The 14165-nt window shown below is 55.0% G+C and overlaps 4 protein-coding genes across 4 annotated transcripts; 3 read left to right on the forward strand and 1 right to left on the reverse strand.

Annotated features, from left to right (window-relative positions):
* The first annotated feature begins 2709 nt into the window (after positions 1-2709).
* SODALDRAFT_329979 (FGGY-family pentulose kinase) lies at positions 2710-5194 on the forward strand. Its single transcript, XM_028611095.1, has 5 exons — positions 2710-2952; positions 3030-3045; positions 3120-3245; positions 3374-3946; positions 4036-5194. The coding sequence occupies exons 1-5, from the start codon at positions 2936-2938 to the stop codon at positions 5128-5130; spliced, it is 1827 nt and encodes a 608-aa protein (XP_028468084.1). The 5' UTR covers positions 2710-2935; the 3' UTR covers positions 5131-5194.
* Positions 5195-6705: 1511 nt separating this feature from the next.
* On the forward strand, positions 6706-9250 carry SODALDRAFT_272600 (hypothetical protein; the record flags this gene model as incomplete). Its single annotated transcript, XM_028607840.1, has 3 exons — positions 6706-6792; positions 6876-8165; positions 8255-9250. The coding sequence occupies 3 exons, from the start codon at positions 6706-6708 to the stop codon at positions 9248-9250; spliced, it is 2373 nt and encodes a 790-aa protein (XP_028468085.1).
* Positions 9251-9535: 285 nt separating this feature from the next.
* SODALDRAFT_329982 (Aldo/keto reductase) lies at positions 9536-10985 on the reverse strand. The gene has a single exon (XM_028611096.1). It carries the CDS (start codon positions 10725-10727, stop codon positions 9696-9698), a length of 1032 nt encoding a protein of 343 aa, XP_028468086.1. The 5' UTR covers positions 10728-10985; the 3' UTR covers positions 9536-9695.
* A 1255-nt stretch (positions 10986-12240) lies between these two features.
* SODALDRAFT_356246 (NADP:D-xylose dehydrogenase) lies at positions 12241-13537 on the forward strand (the record flags this gene model as incomplete). Its single annotated transcript, XM_028613892.1, has 2 exons — positions 12241-12301; positions 12417-13537. The coding sequence occupies 2 exons, from the start codon at positions 12241-12243 to the stop codon at positions 13535-13537; spliced, it is 1182 nt and encodes a 393-aa protein (XP_028468087.1).
* Positions 13538-14165: the final 628 nt, after the last annotated feature.

Below are 14165 nucleotides of genomic sequence, written 5' to 3' on the forward strand. Positions count from 1 at the left end.
TGGGGGGAAACTAGGACTCATACAATTCGGCTTGGACATAGAATCAAAGAGCCTTCATCAGACCCTCGGCCTTCACATCTCCGGCATAGGAGATAGTCATCCCGCGCGGATGCTGCCCCATTTCTATGAAGAGCGAAGGACCATCGTGAGATGAAGATTGAGCGGTGTGCAACTACTGTGGAGTTGGATGGGAAGGAGAGTTACGGATACAGATGGCAAACCACCACGCCCAAGAAAGAAAAAAGGGTAAGAAAAGCGTGGGGGTTGGCTAGTAGACGACAAAGCTCCCGCCAAACCTTTCCACGGAAAACAACACAAAGACGTGGGGTGGGCGCCGGACCGACCGAGTAGTACGGGGTGCATCAAAGACGGCCCAAGGGGGGTGGGTGGAAAGAATCTGTTGCACGAATACAAAAGTATACATTATGAATGATGAACGGGGGTGTCGAAGGAAGTCGGTAGGCGCTGGTGGGAGAAAAGGGGGTAAAAATCCGTACCTTAGGATACGAAGAATTTGTCGAGGACAGTGCGGAACAGGGGAAAAAAATGCTTGAGTGTATCCGTACGGATGCGTACGTTGTGTGACCCATAATTAGTGATGGAAACGATCGAGGAAAAATCCTCGATCCTCTTTTCTCTGACCACCACCGCTTGAAAGAACCACAAAAAAAGGGTTCTATCGATGTCTGACCCTGAACCTCTACCACCCCACTGCCCGCTGAGATACAGTACACGTGTACACGTACACCGTAACGGACTGATCCTGCGATCCGGCGATACAGCGGGGTGAGCTGACGGGCGATGTTCTTTTCTGAACATTCTAACGTCGGGTTTTGTATTTTATTTTTTTCTCTTTAATTCAGGTTTATTATAGTCCGTATGCAACCCTAAAGTTATGACAGACTGTTCGGAGGTACCAAAAGGTACAAACTAGGTACAAGACACGCTACAACCATCGGACTATGATACGCCAGATCGTGTTTTTCACGGCTTGTTTAGTTTGGCCTTTTTTTCGCATGGGCCGATGTCATCCATCAGAGATATGTGAGAGCATACACGTTATAGGTACGAATGGAAGTTCAGCGGAAACGGTGTGTGGGCAGCAAACGGAAGACCAAGTGGGATATCCGATGATATAGATGCATCGCTGGGATACGGTGCGAGACGGTAGGAAAAGTCTGAATAAAGAGAGTCGAAGTTTGGGACGGTGTGGGCTGTCATGTCATCGCGACACTGAACCCTTGGAGTTGAAAACCCAAAGAGCCCCCCTTCCCCCCCCCCAACTCCCTCCTCTTGACTGCTCGGGGACCAGAACACCATTGGGCGAGGTTGTATGTACATAAGTCCGGGTTCCACGGAGGCGTTCTGGGCTGAGTTCTCCTCACGTTCCAAAACATTGATAGGCGTCCAAGCTCGCTAACAGAGTTGGCAGAGTCTCCATTAACGGGGACATGCATGCAGCAGTCCGGGGCTGGAACGGTCCCGTCCTCTGGAATTTTGTGGGGAAGAGGTCACGGCGGTCAGCCGACGGTCAGGACAGCGGCAGAACAAGCAGGAAAAGCGATCCGTTATTCTTAACATCGGGCTTTCTTTGGGAAGGGGATGGGGAATGCCAACGCAATCGAGTATTTTGTATGTTTCCATGTTTCCATGTTTCCATGTTTCCGTCGGTCTAATCCATCCATCCACCCCACACCACACCACATGCATCCCCGTCCCTTCCCACCGTATCCGAACCCCCGTTCGCGGGGTCGAGTCCGTCGCAGCCACAACAACCACACGCCGTGTTGGCCGACATCTCGGTCTAGTAATCCCACTCCCCGGGGCCATCGTATATAGGTATACCGTGGGCCGAAGAGTGAACAAAGACGAGTGGCACGGCATGCATGGGAGAAAGATCGTCGAGGGGTTGTGGCCAAGACGGGGTTTGTCCGAACACGACGAGTCGGTGAAGGACGACTGGGGAACGAGGGAGAGAGACGCACCACAGACCCAATGGCCGACCGGTCCTACCTATGCTGGATGAATTGTTGGTTTTGAAGTTTTGAAGTTTTGAAGTTTTGAAGTAAAGGGGACCTCCGAAATCATCACCAAGTTAATACCCAGGGGCCAGATCTCTATTCCACGTATCTATCAGGTGACGCGTGCAAGGCGATACACATTGCTCTTCGGCTCCGCGAATTGGGAGCAGGACCGCCGTGTGCACTGCAGAGGCCCTACAACGTAAAAGCTCTGACTGCCGAGAAGCCTGGAATGCAAAGTGGATGGAGTGTGGAGTGTGGAGTGTGGAGTGTGGAGTAGGGAGTGTGGAGTGTGAGAAGACCGAGTAGAGGGGAGGGGTCTAAACGGGTCGATTTGTTGACCTGGCATGCATGGAATTGGGGGTTCTGGAGCTCGGGACTCCCGCACGCGGTCCCTGAACGCCATCTTTGGAGCTTCTGAACGAATAGGAGTGTATGTAGAGTGTACGGATGGTACATAGCATTGTAGTAATCAGGTAAGGTACTCCTCCGCTCTATCCGTACCTTTTCCTCGTCCGAAGTCGCTGCTCGTACTTTACGCACCCACACACAGCTTCCACTTGTACCCCACCCCACCTCACGATCTTCACCTCTGACAGCACCCAGCTCCCCACCTTACCTTAGCTTACCTAGGTACCTTAGGTACCTTGGACTTATTTACCAAGTGTCCTCCCCTCCCTCACTGGCTCTGGCTGTCCTTTTCCTTCTCGTCTCTTCTCTATACTGATCGCATCGACAATTCGTTTATTCTCTCTTATCCTCTCATCCGTTTATTTGTACGATTTTGGCTTCATCAAACAGTTGGTGATCTATTGCAAGCACAAGCAAGCAAATAGAAGGGTCAAATCTGCGTAGCTCCAGCTTTCTATTCTCATCCGGTTGCTCGTTTGGTCCCTTGAATCCTTCGCGAGATCATGGACGCCATCCTAAAGTGAGTCATTACGACACTCAAAGGCCAATGGGTTTCCGACCGTTGGCTTGAATGCCTCCTTGCTGACCAGACCCTAGTCCCCCTCCAGCCTACGTGCGTTGCCTCCGATCTACAGCTCCCCCCCCGGCCAGCTACACGCGAAAGAGAAAGCTTACAGGATACAACAGAACCACTTCATCGGTATTGATGTCGGCACCGGTTCGGCCCGGGCTTGTATCATCGACGAAACTGGCGACATCAAGGCTTTGGCCTCGGAGCCGATCCAGCTATGGCAACCCGAAACGGGCTACTATGTATGACCTCTGTGTCTAGAGCCGGGTATCAGGGGACAAGGTCACCGCCCGAGCATCTCGGCTAGCAACCCCCTTATATAGACAGGGAACTCCGACTGACTTGCCACTTTGCCACTTTTCTTCAACAGGAACAATCGACCACCGATATCTGGAACTGCATCTGTGTCTGCGTACAACGCGTTGTCCAAGAATCCAATGTCGATGTCAACTCGATCAAGGGCATTGGCTTCGACGCTACGTGCTCGCTAGCCGTCTTTAGCCACGACACTGACGAGCCCGTCGGCGTCACCGGCCCCAAATTCGACAACGCCGATGGCAACGACCGCAATGTCGTCCTTTGGCTGGACCACCGCCCAGTCGAGGAGACCAAGAAAATCAACGCCACCAACCACAACCTGCTCAAGTACGTCGGCGGCCGTATGAGCATCGAGATGGAGATCCCCAAGGTCCTCTGGCTCAAGAACAACATGCCCTCGGAGCTGTTTGACCGCTGCAAATTTTACGATCTGACCGACGCCCTGACCCATATGGCCACCGGCACCGAGACCAGGAGCTTCTGCAGCGTCGTCTGCAAGCAGGGGTTCGTACCCGTCGGGGTCGACGGGAGTGTCAAGGGGTGGCAGGAAGATTTCCTGACCACCATCGGCCTGGGTGATCTCGTGAAGGACAACTTTAAGCGCCTTGGAGGCGTCAACGGGGTGGTGAGCCTTTTCTTTGTTAAGCTTTCGTTTCTTCTTTTGATTGAGGTTAAAAAGGAGAAGAAGCTTTTGCTAACCATTTCTTGCGACAGAACGGAGACTACCTCAGCGCTGGCGAACTGGTCGGCCATCTGAGCAAGAAGGCGGCGAGGCAGCTCGGTCTGCCCGAAGGCATCGCCATTGGCAGCGGCGTGATTGATGCCTACGCCGGCTGGATCGGCACTGTCGGCGCTAAGATTGACCCCGAGCAGGAGTCAGACCACCTTGACGACGGCATGTCGCACAACGACCTGGAACAGGCCTACACCCGACTGGCGGCCGTGGCCGGCACATCTACATGCCACATTGCCATGTCGAAGGAGCCTGTCTTTGTGCCTGGCGTGTGGGGCCCGTACAGGGACGTTCTCCTACCGGGCCGCTGGTTAGCCGAGGGAGGGCAATCTGCGACGGGTGAGCTGTTGCGGCATGTGGTGGAGATCCACCCGGCCTACACGGAGACGTTGGCGTTGGCGGAGGCAGAGAAGAGGAACATCTACGAATTTCTCAACTGCCACCTGGCGCGGCTGCAGGGGAGACAGGGTGCGCCGACCATCTCGTATCTGGGACGGCATTTCTTCCTGTACGGCGACCTATGGGGCAACCGGTCACCGGTCTCGGATGCGAACATGAAGGGCGCCGTGATCGGACTGAGCAGCGACAGGAGCACGGACAACCTGGCGCTGTGGTACTACGGAGTGATGGAGTTCATCGCGATGCAGACGCGGCAGATCATCCAGGAGATGAACAAGGCCGGACACTCCATCACCAGTATCTTCATGTCGGGCAGCCAGTGCCAGAATCCGGTGCTGATGGGCCTGCTGGCGACGGTGTGCGAGATGCCGGTGCTGATCCCGCGGTACATCAACGCTGCGGTGGTGCACGGCGCCGCCATGTTGGGTGCCAAGGCGGGAAGCGCGGACGCCGAGGGCAAGACGGAGGACCTGTGGTCGATCATGGACCGGATGAGCAAGCCCGGGCGCGTCGTACGGCCGAGGACGGAACGCGGCGAGCGGAAGCTTCTGGAAGCCAAGTACACGGTGTTCCTGGAGCAAATGCGAACGCAGCAGGAGTACCGGAAGCTGGTGGATGAGGCTCTCGAATCATGGCCCGAGGCAGCGGCAGCGGCGGCCAAGAAGACTGACGCCTGACGAATGAATTTTGGGATGGTGGGACAGGCGTGGGCCGGGACGGACTAGATGGCTGGACAATGGCTGATAACGAATGACGAACCTAGGGCGACAGGGACAGCGGGGACATGGTATATATAGCCATGCATCTATAATTAATAATGCACCTCTTTTCCTTTTTTTTTTGCAAAGCCTTACTATGGGTGGTGATGTGGGTGATGATAGTTTCGGTGCCTACGAGGCTTCGACAAGACAATGTGGGCACCCAGGTGGTCGAACTGGTGCAAATTCCTGTCGTCTGGGATCCGACGAGAGTACTGATACAGAGATTCGGTCAGATGGTATGTCAATCAATGTACTACTGGCCTGCTGGTGTCCTTGTGACGTCAGAACTTTCTTTTCCGTTCTTTTGTGTAATGGAAAACAAGCCGAAAAAGTAAAATCGCGTCGTGATTTTGGAAACAGCCTTCCTTGAACTTGCCTTGTCGGCGATTGTGTTTCTCGACTTTTGCAGACGCCTGAAGAAAAGAAACGAAGCAGTTCTAGCAGTACGACACAACCAACATACGTGTTTCAGGTACTTCCTATTCTGTACTTTTGCAGCCCCACTGCGGTTAATGACTCACCTCGGGACAGTCCAGCTCGGGTCGCTCTTTCTTTTCTAAGGTAGCTGTCCATGTCCATAGCAACCTGCACGGGGAGCACATTCCAACGGAGTACCAATCATGTCTACCTACCTTACCTAGGTACCTTAGGTAAGGTACGGATACCTCATACGATACAAATGTACTTTGTACCTTCTGACCTCAGCTTAAACCTCCCTCATTCCAATCGTCTCCTCCTTCACGGACAATTTAATTCTCATCCTCCGCCTCATCCTTCATCAACTTCAGCTCCCGGCATTAATACATTTCTCCCTGCTACTTCTAACGCCGGGCCAGTCCCAACAAAAACACCGTACCCGCCAACCAGCGATACGATACTGCGGCTTGTCTTGCCCTCTACAGCTACAGCAGCAAAAGACCCTGCCAGATTCAGATCCAGAAATAGCTGCAGCTGCAGATGCAGCCTGCACAGGATTTCATTTCCAGCCTTCTCACCATAATTTTCTCGCATATGATCACCTTCTGCCTGACTATAAGTTTTTCCGACGCTCATTCGTCCCGCAAGCTTTAATTGGCAAGCCACAACGACTGGAGAATCCCCGGTATCCTCACATCGAATAATACAACTTCGTCCTGATCATCCCGTCTGTCCGGGTGCCTGCCTCTTGGTTTCCGCTTGTTAGCTCCAGGGGCCTTTTTTTTTTTTTTTTCTTACACTTCTTTCCCTACTTTTTTCTTTTCTTTTTCACATTATTTGCTTGGTTACTCCCATTTCTCCCTTGTTTATTATTCATTCCAGTATTTTAGATTCGTATTGATGCTCAAACCACCAGTTCTTCCTTCCCAGCCCCTTCATAGCCACCAATCTTACCGCCAATCACAGTCACTCTCTCGCGCCTGCAACTCCATTCTCATAATACCTCTTCTTATTCAACTCCTGCAATCATTTTCCTTCCCCCTGGTGTCCCGCTGCTACCGTTCGCAATGAATTATGGCCGACCGCGACGATAGAGAGAAGAAGGGATTTTGGGGGAGTTTATTACGCCACACGAGTCTGGCCCGAAAATCTCCTAAACCGGTACGCCAGATCATATCCCCTTGCCAACGGGCTTTCTGAACGTAGAAGCAGAACTGATGTACTGACACGAACTCCAGGACGAGGCGAAGAATTTCAGGAGGACAGGCGATGGCCCGTCCCCGCCACGTAGAGCTCGCTTTTCGTCCCCCGACAACGATGTCTTATCACCCGGAACTGGTGCCGGCGGCGGACGTCGACCGCGCCGCCCAGCCAACAAGGACGGCGGGAGGGACAAGCACTTGTACCGGAACGACGGGCGCCACCACAACGCCAACGGTAACGGTGACGCCCCCCAACGCCCTCCACTTACCTCTTGGCCTCCCTCCAACATGAGCAGCCAGGAGGTCCTCACTCTGGGCCAAGCCATGGATCTCATATCCAGCGGCGTTCCCGCACACAAGGGCCACAAGCGGGCTATTCCTCATGCTCCAGACCACTATTATGCTCTCTACACCACATCCGCCGGCACACCGGGCGACGAATCGGACGCCGTGAACCTGCATGATTCCATGACCCAGTTCATGACTATGCGCATCCAGGGCTCTGGGTCCGGCCGTTCCTCTGACATGGCCACGTACCCATGGGATACTTTGGAACAACCCTCCTACGCTTTTTACTTTGGTCGTACTCCTGGCACTGTTACTCTGAACCAGTGGGCATCCTGCGCCAGCCGCATACCCCCGACCATTGCCCTCCGTGACTCTGGTGCTGTCCCTCGCGACGTCGATCTCCCCCGCATCTTTGAGCGCCTGAAGGAACTCGAATCCGCCCACGCCATCGAGGACGAGTCCGAAGAACGAATGTACCGCAGCCTCTACAAGCGCTTCCTTCGCGACCCGGATCGTGCAGCGGGAAACCCGCACCGGACCCTGGATCGCCAGATCACCGACCTCATCTTGGTTCTCTCGCGGCCTGGCTACTGGGTTGATTTTTCCGATCTACGGAATCAAGTCGCTACCCGCTTCCTTTTCGACCGTGGTCGCGAAGCCGCCGAACGATACCTGCGTTTCTGCCACCAGCTGCTCCTGAGTCTAGAACTGGAGATCCGTATCCAGGCGCGGGCCCACGGCGAGGCGGCCAAAGAGAAGCTCCTTAATCAGCTGCCGCCAACCATCCGTTGGGATCTGGCCCTCGCTAAGCGCTGGCGCCAGAACATCCGTGTCGAACGTTGGGGGAGGATGCCCGAGGATGTGCGGCTGCGATACAAGTTGCGGAAGCGACAGATGCGCATGCTGAAACGGTTCGCTCAGGTGATGAAGTGGCCCAACTTGGAACAGTTGGTGGATGCAATGAATGAGCACGACGCCGAGGATACTCTTGATCTCGTCAGCTCGGACGCGTTCGCCTTTTTCAGCGGGCTCATTCTGCCAGGGGTAGGTTTCGACTTCTTACTTTCCCTGTTACTGTCCGAACTAGCTTGACCTTCCTATCTGGCGATTGTGTTACTGACGCTTCATATCAGACGACCTTTCCCTTTCTCATCATGAACACTCTGATCGACCTCGATCCTGACGAGGCGACTGACGCTCTGGCCCTCATGACCCACTTGAACCCGAACAGCGGCTTTCAACACCGATCTTACACCTACTGGTCCGCGTCCTGCATCGTGGGCAAGGTCCTCGCGCCTACCTGTCATGCCCTTGCCGGTTGGATCGGCCCGGCTCGCCCTTCACCGGATTTGGGACGGTCCCAGATTGTTCGTGTGCGTTGCCGTCGCGCCACGAAGCAACTTTTGACCCCCGAAGACGTTACGTCCATGAGCGAGCGCAGCGATCCACTGGGCCCTCCGTCGGAAAACTTCCCCGTGCAGGAGTATAAGCTGGTAGAGCCTAAGCATGCGGACAGCCTTCTCGCTGATGGTGTGCGCATCGAGGTGTTGAGCTTCAAACCGTCGGCAGGTTCTGGGGGACAAGAACGAAATGTAGGCGGCGATGCGATTCGCGTCAACGAGCCACAGTGGTACGAAGCCTCCGTTCAATTTGCCATCGATGGCGTTTCATGGCCTCTGCGTCTCGCCTACGACGTATCGTTCATCTCCGCCTGGCCGTGCAAGGGCGGACCGCACCCGTTATTTTTCGACTACGTTTTCGAGACGATACGGGCTGACAACATCGTTGCGGTCCGGAACTGGGGCGGCTTGTACTACGGCGGGAGCAGAAGGGCCAGTGTGCAGGCACCGGAAAGCGCGACTGGGCGGGGAGGAGGGAGCGCTTCTGGGACCGGCGTCAGTGGCCACGACGCTGAGAACGAGCCAGAAAAAGTTCTCGTCGTTGAGGCGTTCGGAGTGCCGGATCATGACGTTCTGGCGAGGGCGTGGTGCAGTCATTGGGGGTTGTCTGCGGTCGTGGCGGACGTGTCCAAGACGTGCATGGGATGCGCTATTCGAGAGGCGTACGCAGCTACCTTGACGGTGGTGATACTCATTGATTCCTCTGCCGGAAAGGGAACTTCTGAGTGAAGAGACGGGGTGCTTATTTAATGTTTCAGGCGGGCAAGCATTGGGAAGGAGCTTTTGACGAGAGACGACGACTTTACGAAGGCAGATCCAGAACGCTACGAGCTTATGAGTTTACGACAGGGATTCTCCGCAATTTGTACGGCGTTGAAGTGGAAATATTATTCGGAACAGGCTGAGCTTGATTCCCCTCATCGAAACTAGAAAGGGGAGAAAGATGGATACCCGGGAGATGAGTGGTGACAGCAGCTACTTATCGAAGCACGGAGCGCGCGGGAGCTCGAGGGGACCTGGCGTTTTACGTCTGACATGCGTCGTTCTTCTACTCCGTGATCTTGAAATTAATAGGAATAATTAATGTCCTTGCACATCGCGTCAGTTATTCAGGCAAACATCGCCTTTCGCGCAGCTACCACTCTAGCCTCCTCACATTACAAATACAGTCCGGTCAAAACATGTCATCAATGATGCCGCGGAAAGCCGCCAAGTGCTCGCGCCACGGTGCTCGCCCTTCCTCGGTCGCAGACCAGGCAGCTACCGAGCGCAATCCGTCGAGGTCGGCGCGCATATGGTCGCGTCTAGAAGTGCCGTCCAGGACGCAGTTGTGGCCCAGGGCGAGGACGAAGGCGTACAGGGCGACCTCGACGGGGACGGCGGCTGCGCTGGCGACGCAGTCGACGGGGGCAGAGCGGAGCAGGCGCGCGTTGGCGGTGAGGGTCCAGAAGGACTGGTAGATGATCCCGTGGTGGCGGCAGAGGGCACGGATGCCGCGGTCGTGGCTCGTGTCCGGGTAGAAGCGGTTCTGGACGAAGGAGGGCTTGATGGTTGCGTTGGTGACAAGGTGGTCTATGTCTTCTAGGCGGAAGACGTTTGAGATGCCGAGGCGGCGGACGGGGTGGGGGGCGAACTGTTCCATCACGCGCCAGGCCCGGAGGGTTTCGGCGTGGGTGGCAAGGGGGGTGTGGAGGATCAGGGCGTCGAGGTACGGAGCGTCCTGTGCTCCTTCCCCGGCGCCGTGTGCCCCTTGAGGTTGTTGGTTTGCGTGTTCTGTACTGGGGAGATGGGAGAGGTGGGCAAGTGAAGAAAACAGGGACGAGCGGATCTGGGCCTCAATAGGAGCCGAAGGGTCGTAGGGAAGGGGGGTGGGGAGATTGGGCGACCAGAGCTGAGTTGGAGTGAACTTGGTTTGGATGTAGAGGGAGGAGCGGGTCACGGGGCAACCGGGGGAGGAGAGGTAGGCGCGGAGGCCGGCGCCGACGAGGTCTTCGCGGTAGTGGCTGGGCTGGGCGGCCGTGTCGATGGCGCGGAAGCCGGCGGATAGGGCGTCGGTGACTAGTCGGGCTGTGCGGTCGGCTTTCCATGCGGTGCCGTAGATGAGGCGAGGGATGGAGGTGACGCCAGGTATATCGACGCTCTGGGCTGGGAGCGGGAGAGGCGCGTCAACGGCGAGGTCGGTACTAGGAATGCCGTTCGTGGTCATTGGCGATAACTCGGCGGGTATTGATCTGGATGAGAGTGTGTGTGCTCCGGGCCGATATCTTATTTCGTTATTTGATTGTTTCCTTATTCCTTGGTTGATTGTGTAGCAGGGTCTGCGTCGAATTGGATACCCAGTGATTGTCGGAGGTTTATTATGCATGAAGGACCATCATAAGAAGTCGGAAGACGAAGATGGAGGACATCGTTGTCGACTTGACGGAGCTTACAATGCAGATATCTTAGTGGAGGTATACTTTCATCTATCTATCATGTATCCTGAACCTAGGTACCTACCCGGGAGGGGGGGTTTCTAGGTCAGAGCTCGGACAGAGACTTTTGCTCTGACCAGAGCCAGGACAGAGAAATTTCTGTCGACATGATGTTCTAAGACTGTTGACAGATTGACCAGTTATCGGGCTCTGTCCTATACCCCCCCAAACCCGGGTAGGTAGGTATGGTAAGAAATGGTGGAATCGGTCCTGTAGCTGTTACCGACAACTACAAATAGCTGGATAAGGCATTGAGGTAGTCACAGATGCATCTTTATTACTTTGCGGTTTGATTTCTTGAGGAGAGCACGACCGAGGAGAGTCTCAAAATAGAAAGGATGCCCCGCGGTGACATTCAGGTGATTACGTCATTTGACCCCTCATTACTCATGACTTCAAATGACTAATAATTAAGGTAAGGCAGGGCAGCGACTTCCGTAATAGGTACTCCGCATTTCCAGGGGGCAGGCATATTTTACCGAGTAATTTCTGAGAACCGTCCGACTTCCGTCAAAAGACATTTCGGTGCATTGATGCGACTGTTCTTGCACAAGACAAACAAGTGCTATATATATATAAAAATCCCACTGCATATATCTTCGCCATGCGGAGTATCGGAAGCTCCATCCTCGGGCATCCCCGCCGTTGTCCGCTGTCGGTTCTTTCTTTTGATTGGGGGCCGTTCCAGAAGTGAGAAACCTTGTCAGATGTCCGCCCCCGAGTTCTCGCGGCAAAGAACCCCACAGTCGACGGGGGGTTTGGTGATTCCAGTGACAATTCTTGGAGAGGAATGGCGACAATCAATTGATCCCAATTCCAGACTCCCCTCGGGACCAATGTGGGCTCTCCGACCACTAACCTTTTGTCAAGCCGTCTCCCGATGGCAATCCCTCCGTCCAACATTTCGCAGCCTCGTTTCCTTCCCTATGGACCTATGGACCTAACGACATAATCCAGCTCCGCCGCCGTTAGACCACGGAGCATCGCCCCCCGGCTGCAGGGTCCTGTGGTCCCTTTTTCTACCCCTCCTTCCCCCCTCCTTCAGGTCGTTTCAGAGAGCAGAGAGCATCGACAAGCGCGCCTTTTTTTTCTTTCTCCTTGTTCTTTATCAATTGTCCAATTGTCCAATTGCCCAACGCCAATTTCAAGAAAGAAAACATCCTGCGATCGAGTCCAATACATACATGAAAAGGAACCAACCATACATTCTTCGAAATCGAAATCTGCTTCAAGGAAACCGCAAATATGGCTACCGAGTCGTTCACGCTGCGCTGGGGAATCCTGGCCACCGGCTTTATCGCCGAAAGTGAGTCCCGCCTACTCTTTCTTGTTGCACCTTTCTTGTCATCTGTCATCCATCATCCGTCACACGTCTTATTCAAAGATTTCCCGCTGACAAGTGTGTTTTCATCCTTTTACAGTGTTCACCAGGGACCTCCTCACCAACACCGCCTCTCGCGAGGTCACCGACGTGACCCATAAGCTCGTTGCCGTCGCCTCGTCCAAGGAGGCTCAAAAGGCCAGCGACTTCATCAAAAAGGTCGATGGCCCGGCTGAGGCCAAGGCGTACGGTTCCTATGCCGAGCTTGTCAATGACCCGGACGTCGACATCATCTACGTCGCCACGCCGCACTCCCACCACTTCCAGAACACTATGCTCGCCCTCCACGCCGGCAAGCACGTCCTCTGCGAGAAGGCCCTGACTGTCACCGCCGACCAGGCCCGCCGCCTTGTCGAGACGGCTCGGGAGAAGAACCTCTTTCTCATGGAGGCCGTATGGACTCGCCACCAGCCTTTGAGCAAGAAGGTCCGCGAGCTCGTCGCCGCCGGCGAGATTGGCCCCGTCTCTCGTGTCTTCGCGGACATTTCCTTCAATAACCTCGCTGGCGAGGATGGCAAGCTCTACCACGCCGACTCCTCCCGCAGTGTCAACCTTGACCTCGCTGGTGGCGCCCTCCTCGACCTCGGCGTCTACGCCCTCACCTGGGTCTTCCAGGTGCTCTACCACATCCAGCCCGAGGCGGACAAGGAGAAGCCCGAGGTGGTGGCCGCGCTCAACAAGTACCACACCGGCTCGGACGACTCGACCGCCATCATCCTCCGCTTCCCCAAACATAACACCCTCGCCGTGGCCACCACGTCGATGCGGACCGCCACCGACCCCTCTGACAAGGGCCTCGTCCCCGCCGTGCGCATCCAGGGCGCCAAGGGCGAGATCCAAGTGGGCAACCCGGCCTTCCGCCCCGATGACTATCGCATCATCCGCAAGGACGGCGGCGGCGAAGTAGAGACGGTCAAGTACTCCCCTCCCGTCGACGATGCCCGCGGCGGCTGGGGCCAGGGCTTCTACTGGCAGGCCGACGAGGCCGCCCGTTGCATCCGCGACGGCAAGATCGAGAGCTCCGTCATGCCCCTCGACGAATCCATCGCCATCATGGAAGTCGTTGACGCCGCCCTCCAGCAGGGCGGCGTCGCCTACCCGGACCACATCACCAGCACCGAATACGACCCCCAGAACCCCCTCAACACGGGCAAGGCTTGAAGGGACGCAGCGAGACAAAAAAGCCCTCGAAGCGTGATGTGAACTTTTTTTTTGTGTGTGTGTGTGTATTACAGGCATAGCGTGAATGATTGATCTGTCATGCCCCTTTTTTATATATATTATTTCTTTTCTGGGAATCAGGGTATGGCGGGTTAGAGAATAAGTATACAAGCAGGGTAGAATAATACTGATAGATTCTACAGCAATGCAGACGTGTCGCACATCTAGATGCACGCCACTGTTGATATTGATGTGCAGGCCTGTGCATTATATCCAACATAATTTCGCTTATGCCCCCACAATGTGAGATGGTGTCGACTCCCACACCCCCCTATAGATTTAATGCGTTATAATTCAAACTCCTAACCAGGAACTACTTGATGCAGCGCAGTTCGTCTGAAATGCGGTCCGAATCTTCTGACACTTGCTCGGGAGTGGGCCCTCCCTCCCCCCTTTTTTTCTCTGCGGACGGACGTCTGTCATGCGGGATATCCGGGGTCGGATGCGAACCGTTGCAACACCAGGGGAGTAGGTAAGACGAGACAGCGGGGGCCTGAGCCCAGACTTGGCATTCATTTATTATCGTGGCTAACGTGACAAAAGCAAGTTTGTACGAAGCGAGCAGGTA

Source organism: Sodiomyces alkalinus (assembly GCF_003711515.1).
Source record: "Sodiomyces alkalinus F11 unplaced genomic scaffold SODALscaffold_2, whole genome shotgun sequence".
Classification (NCBI taxonomy): Eukaryota; Fungi; Ascomycota; class Sordariomycetes; order Glomerellales; family Plectosphaerellaceae; genus Sodiomyces; species Sodiomyces alkalinus.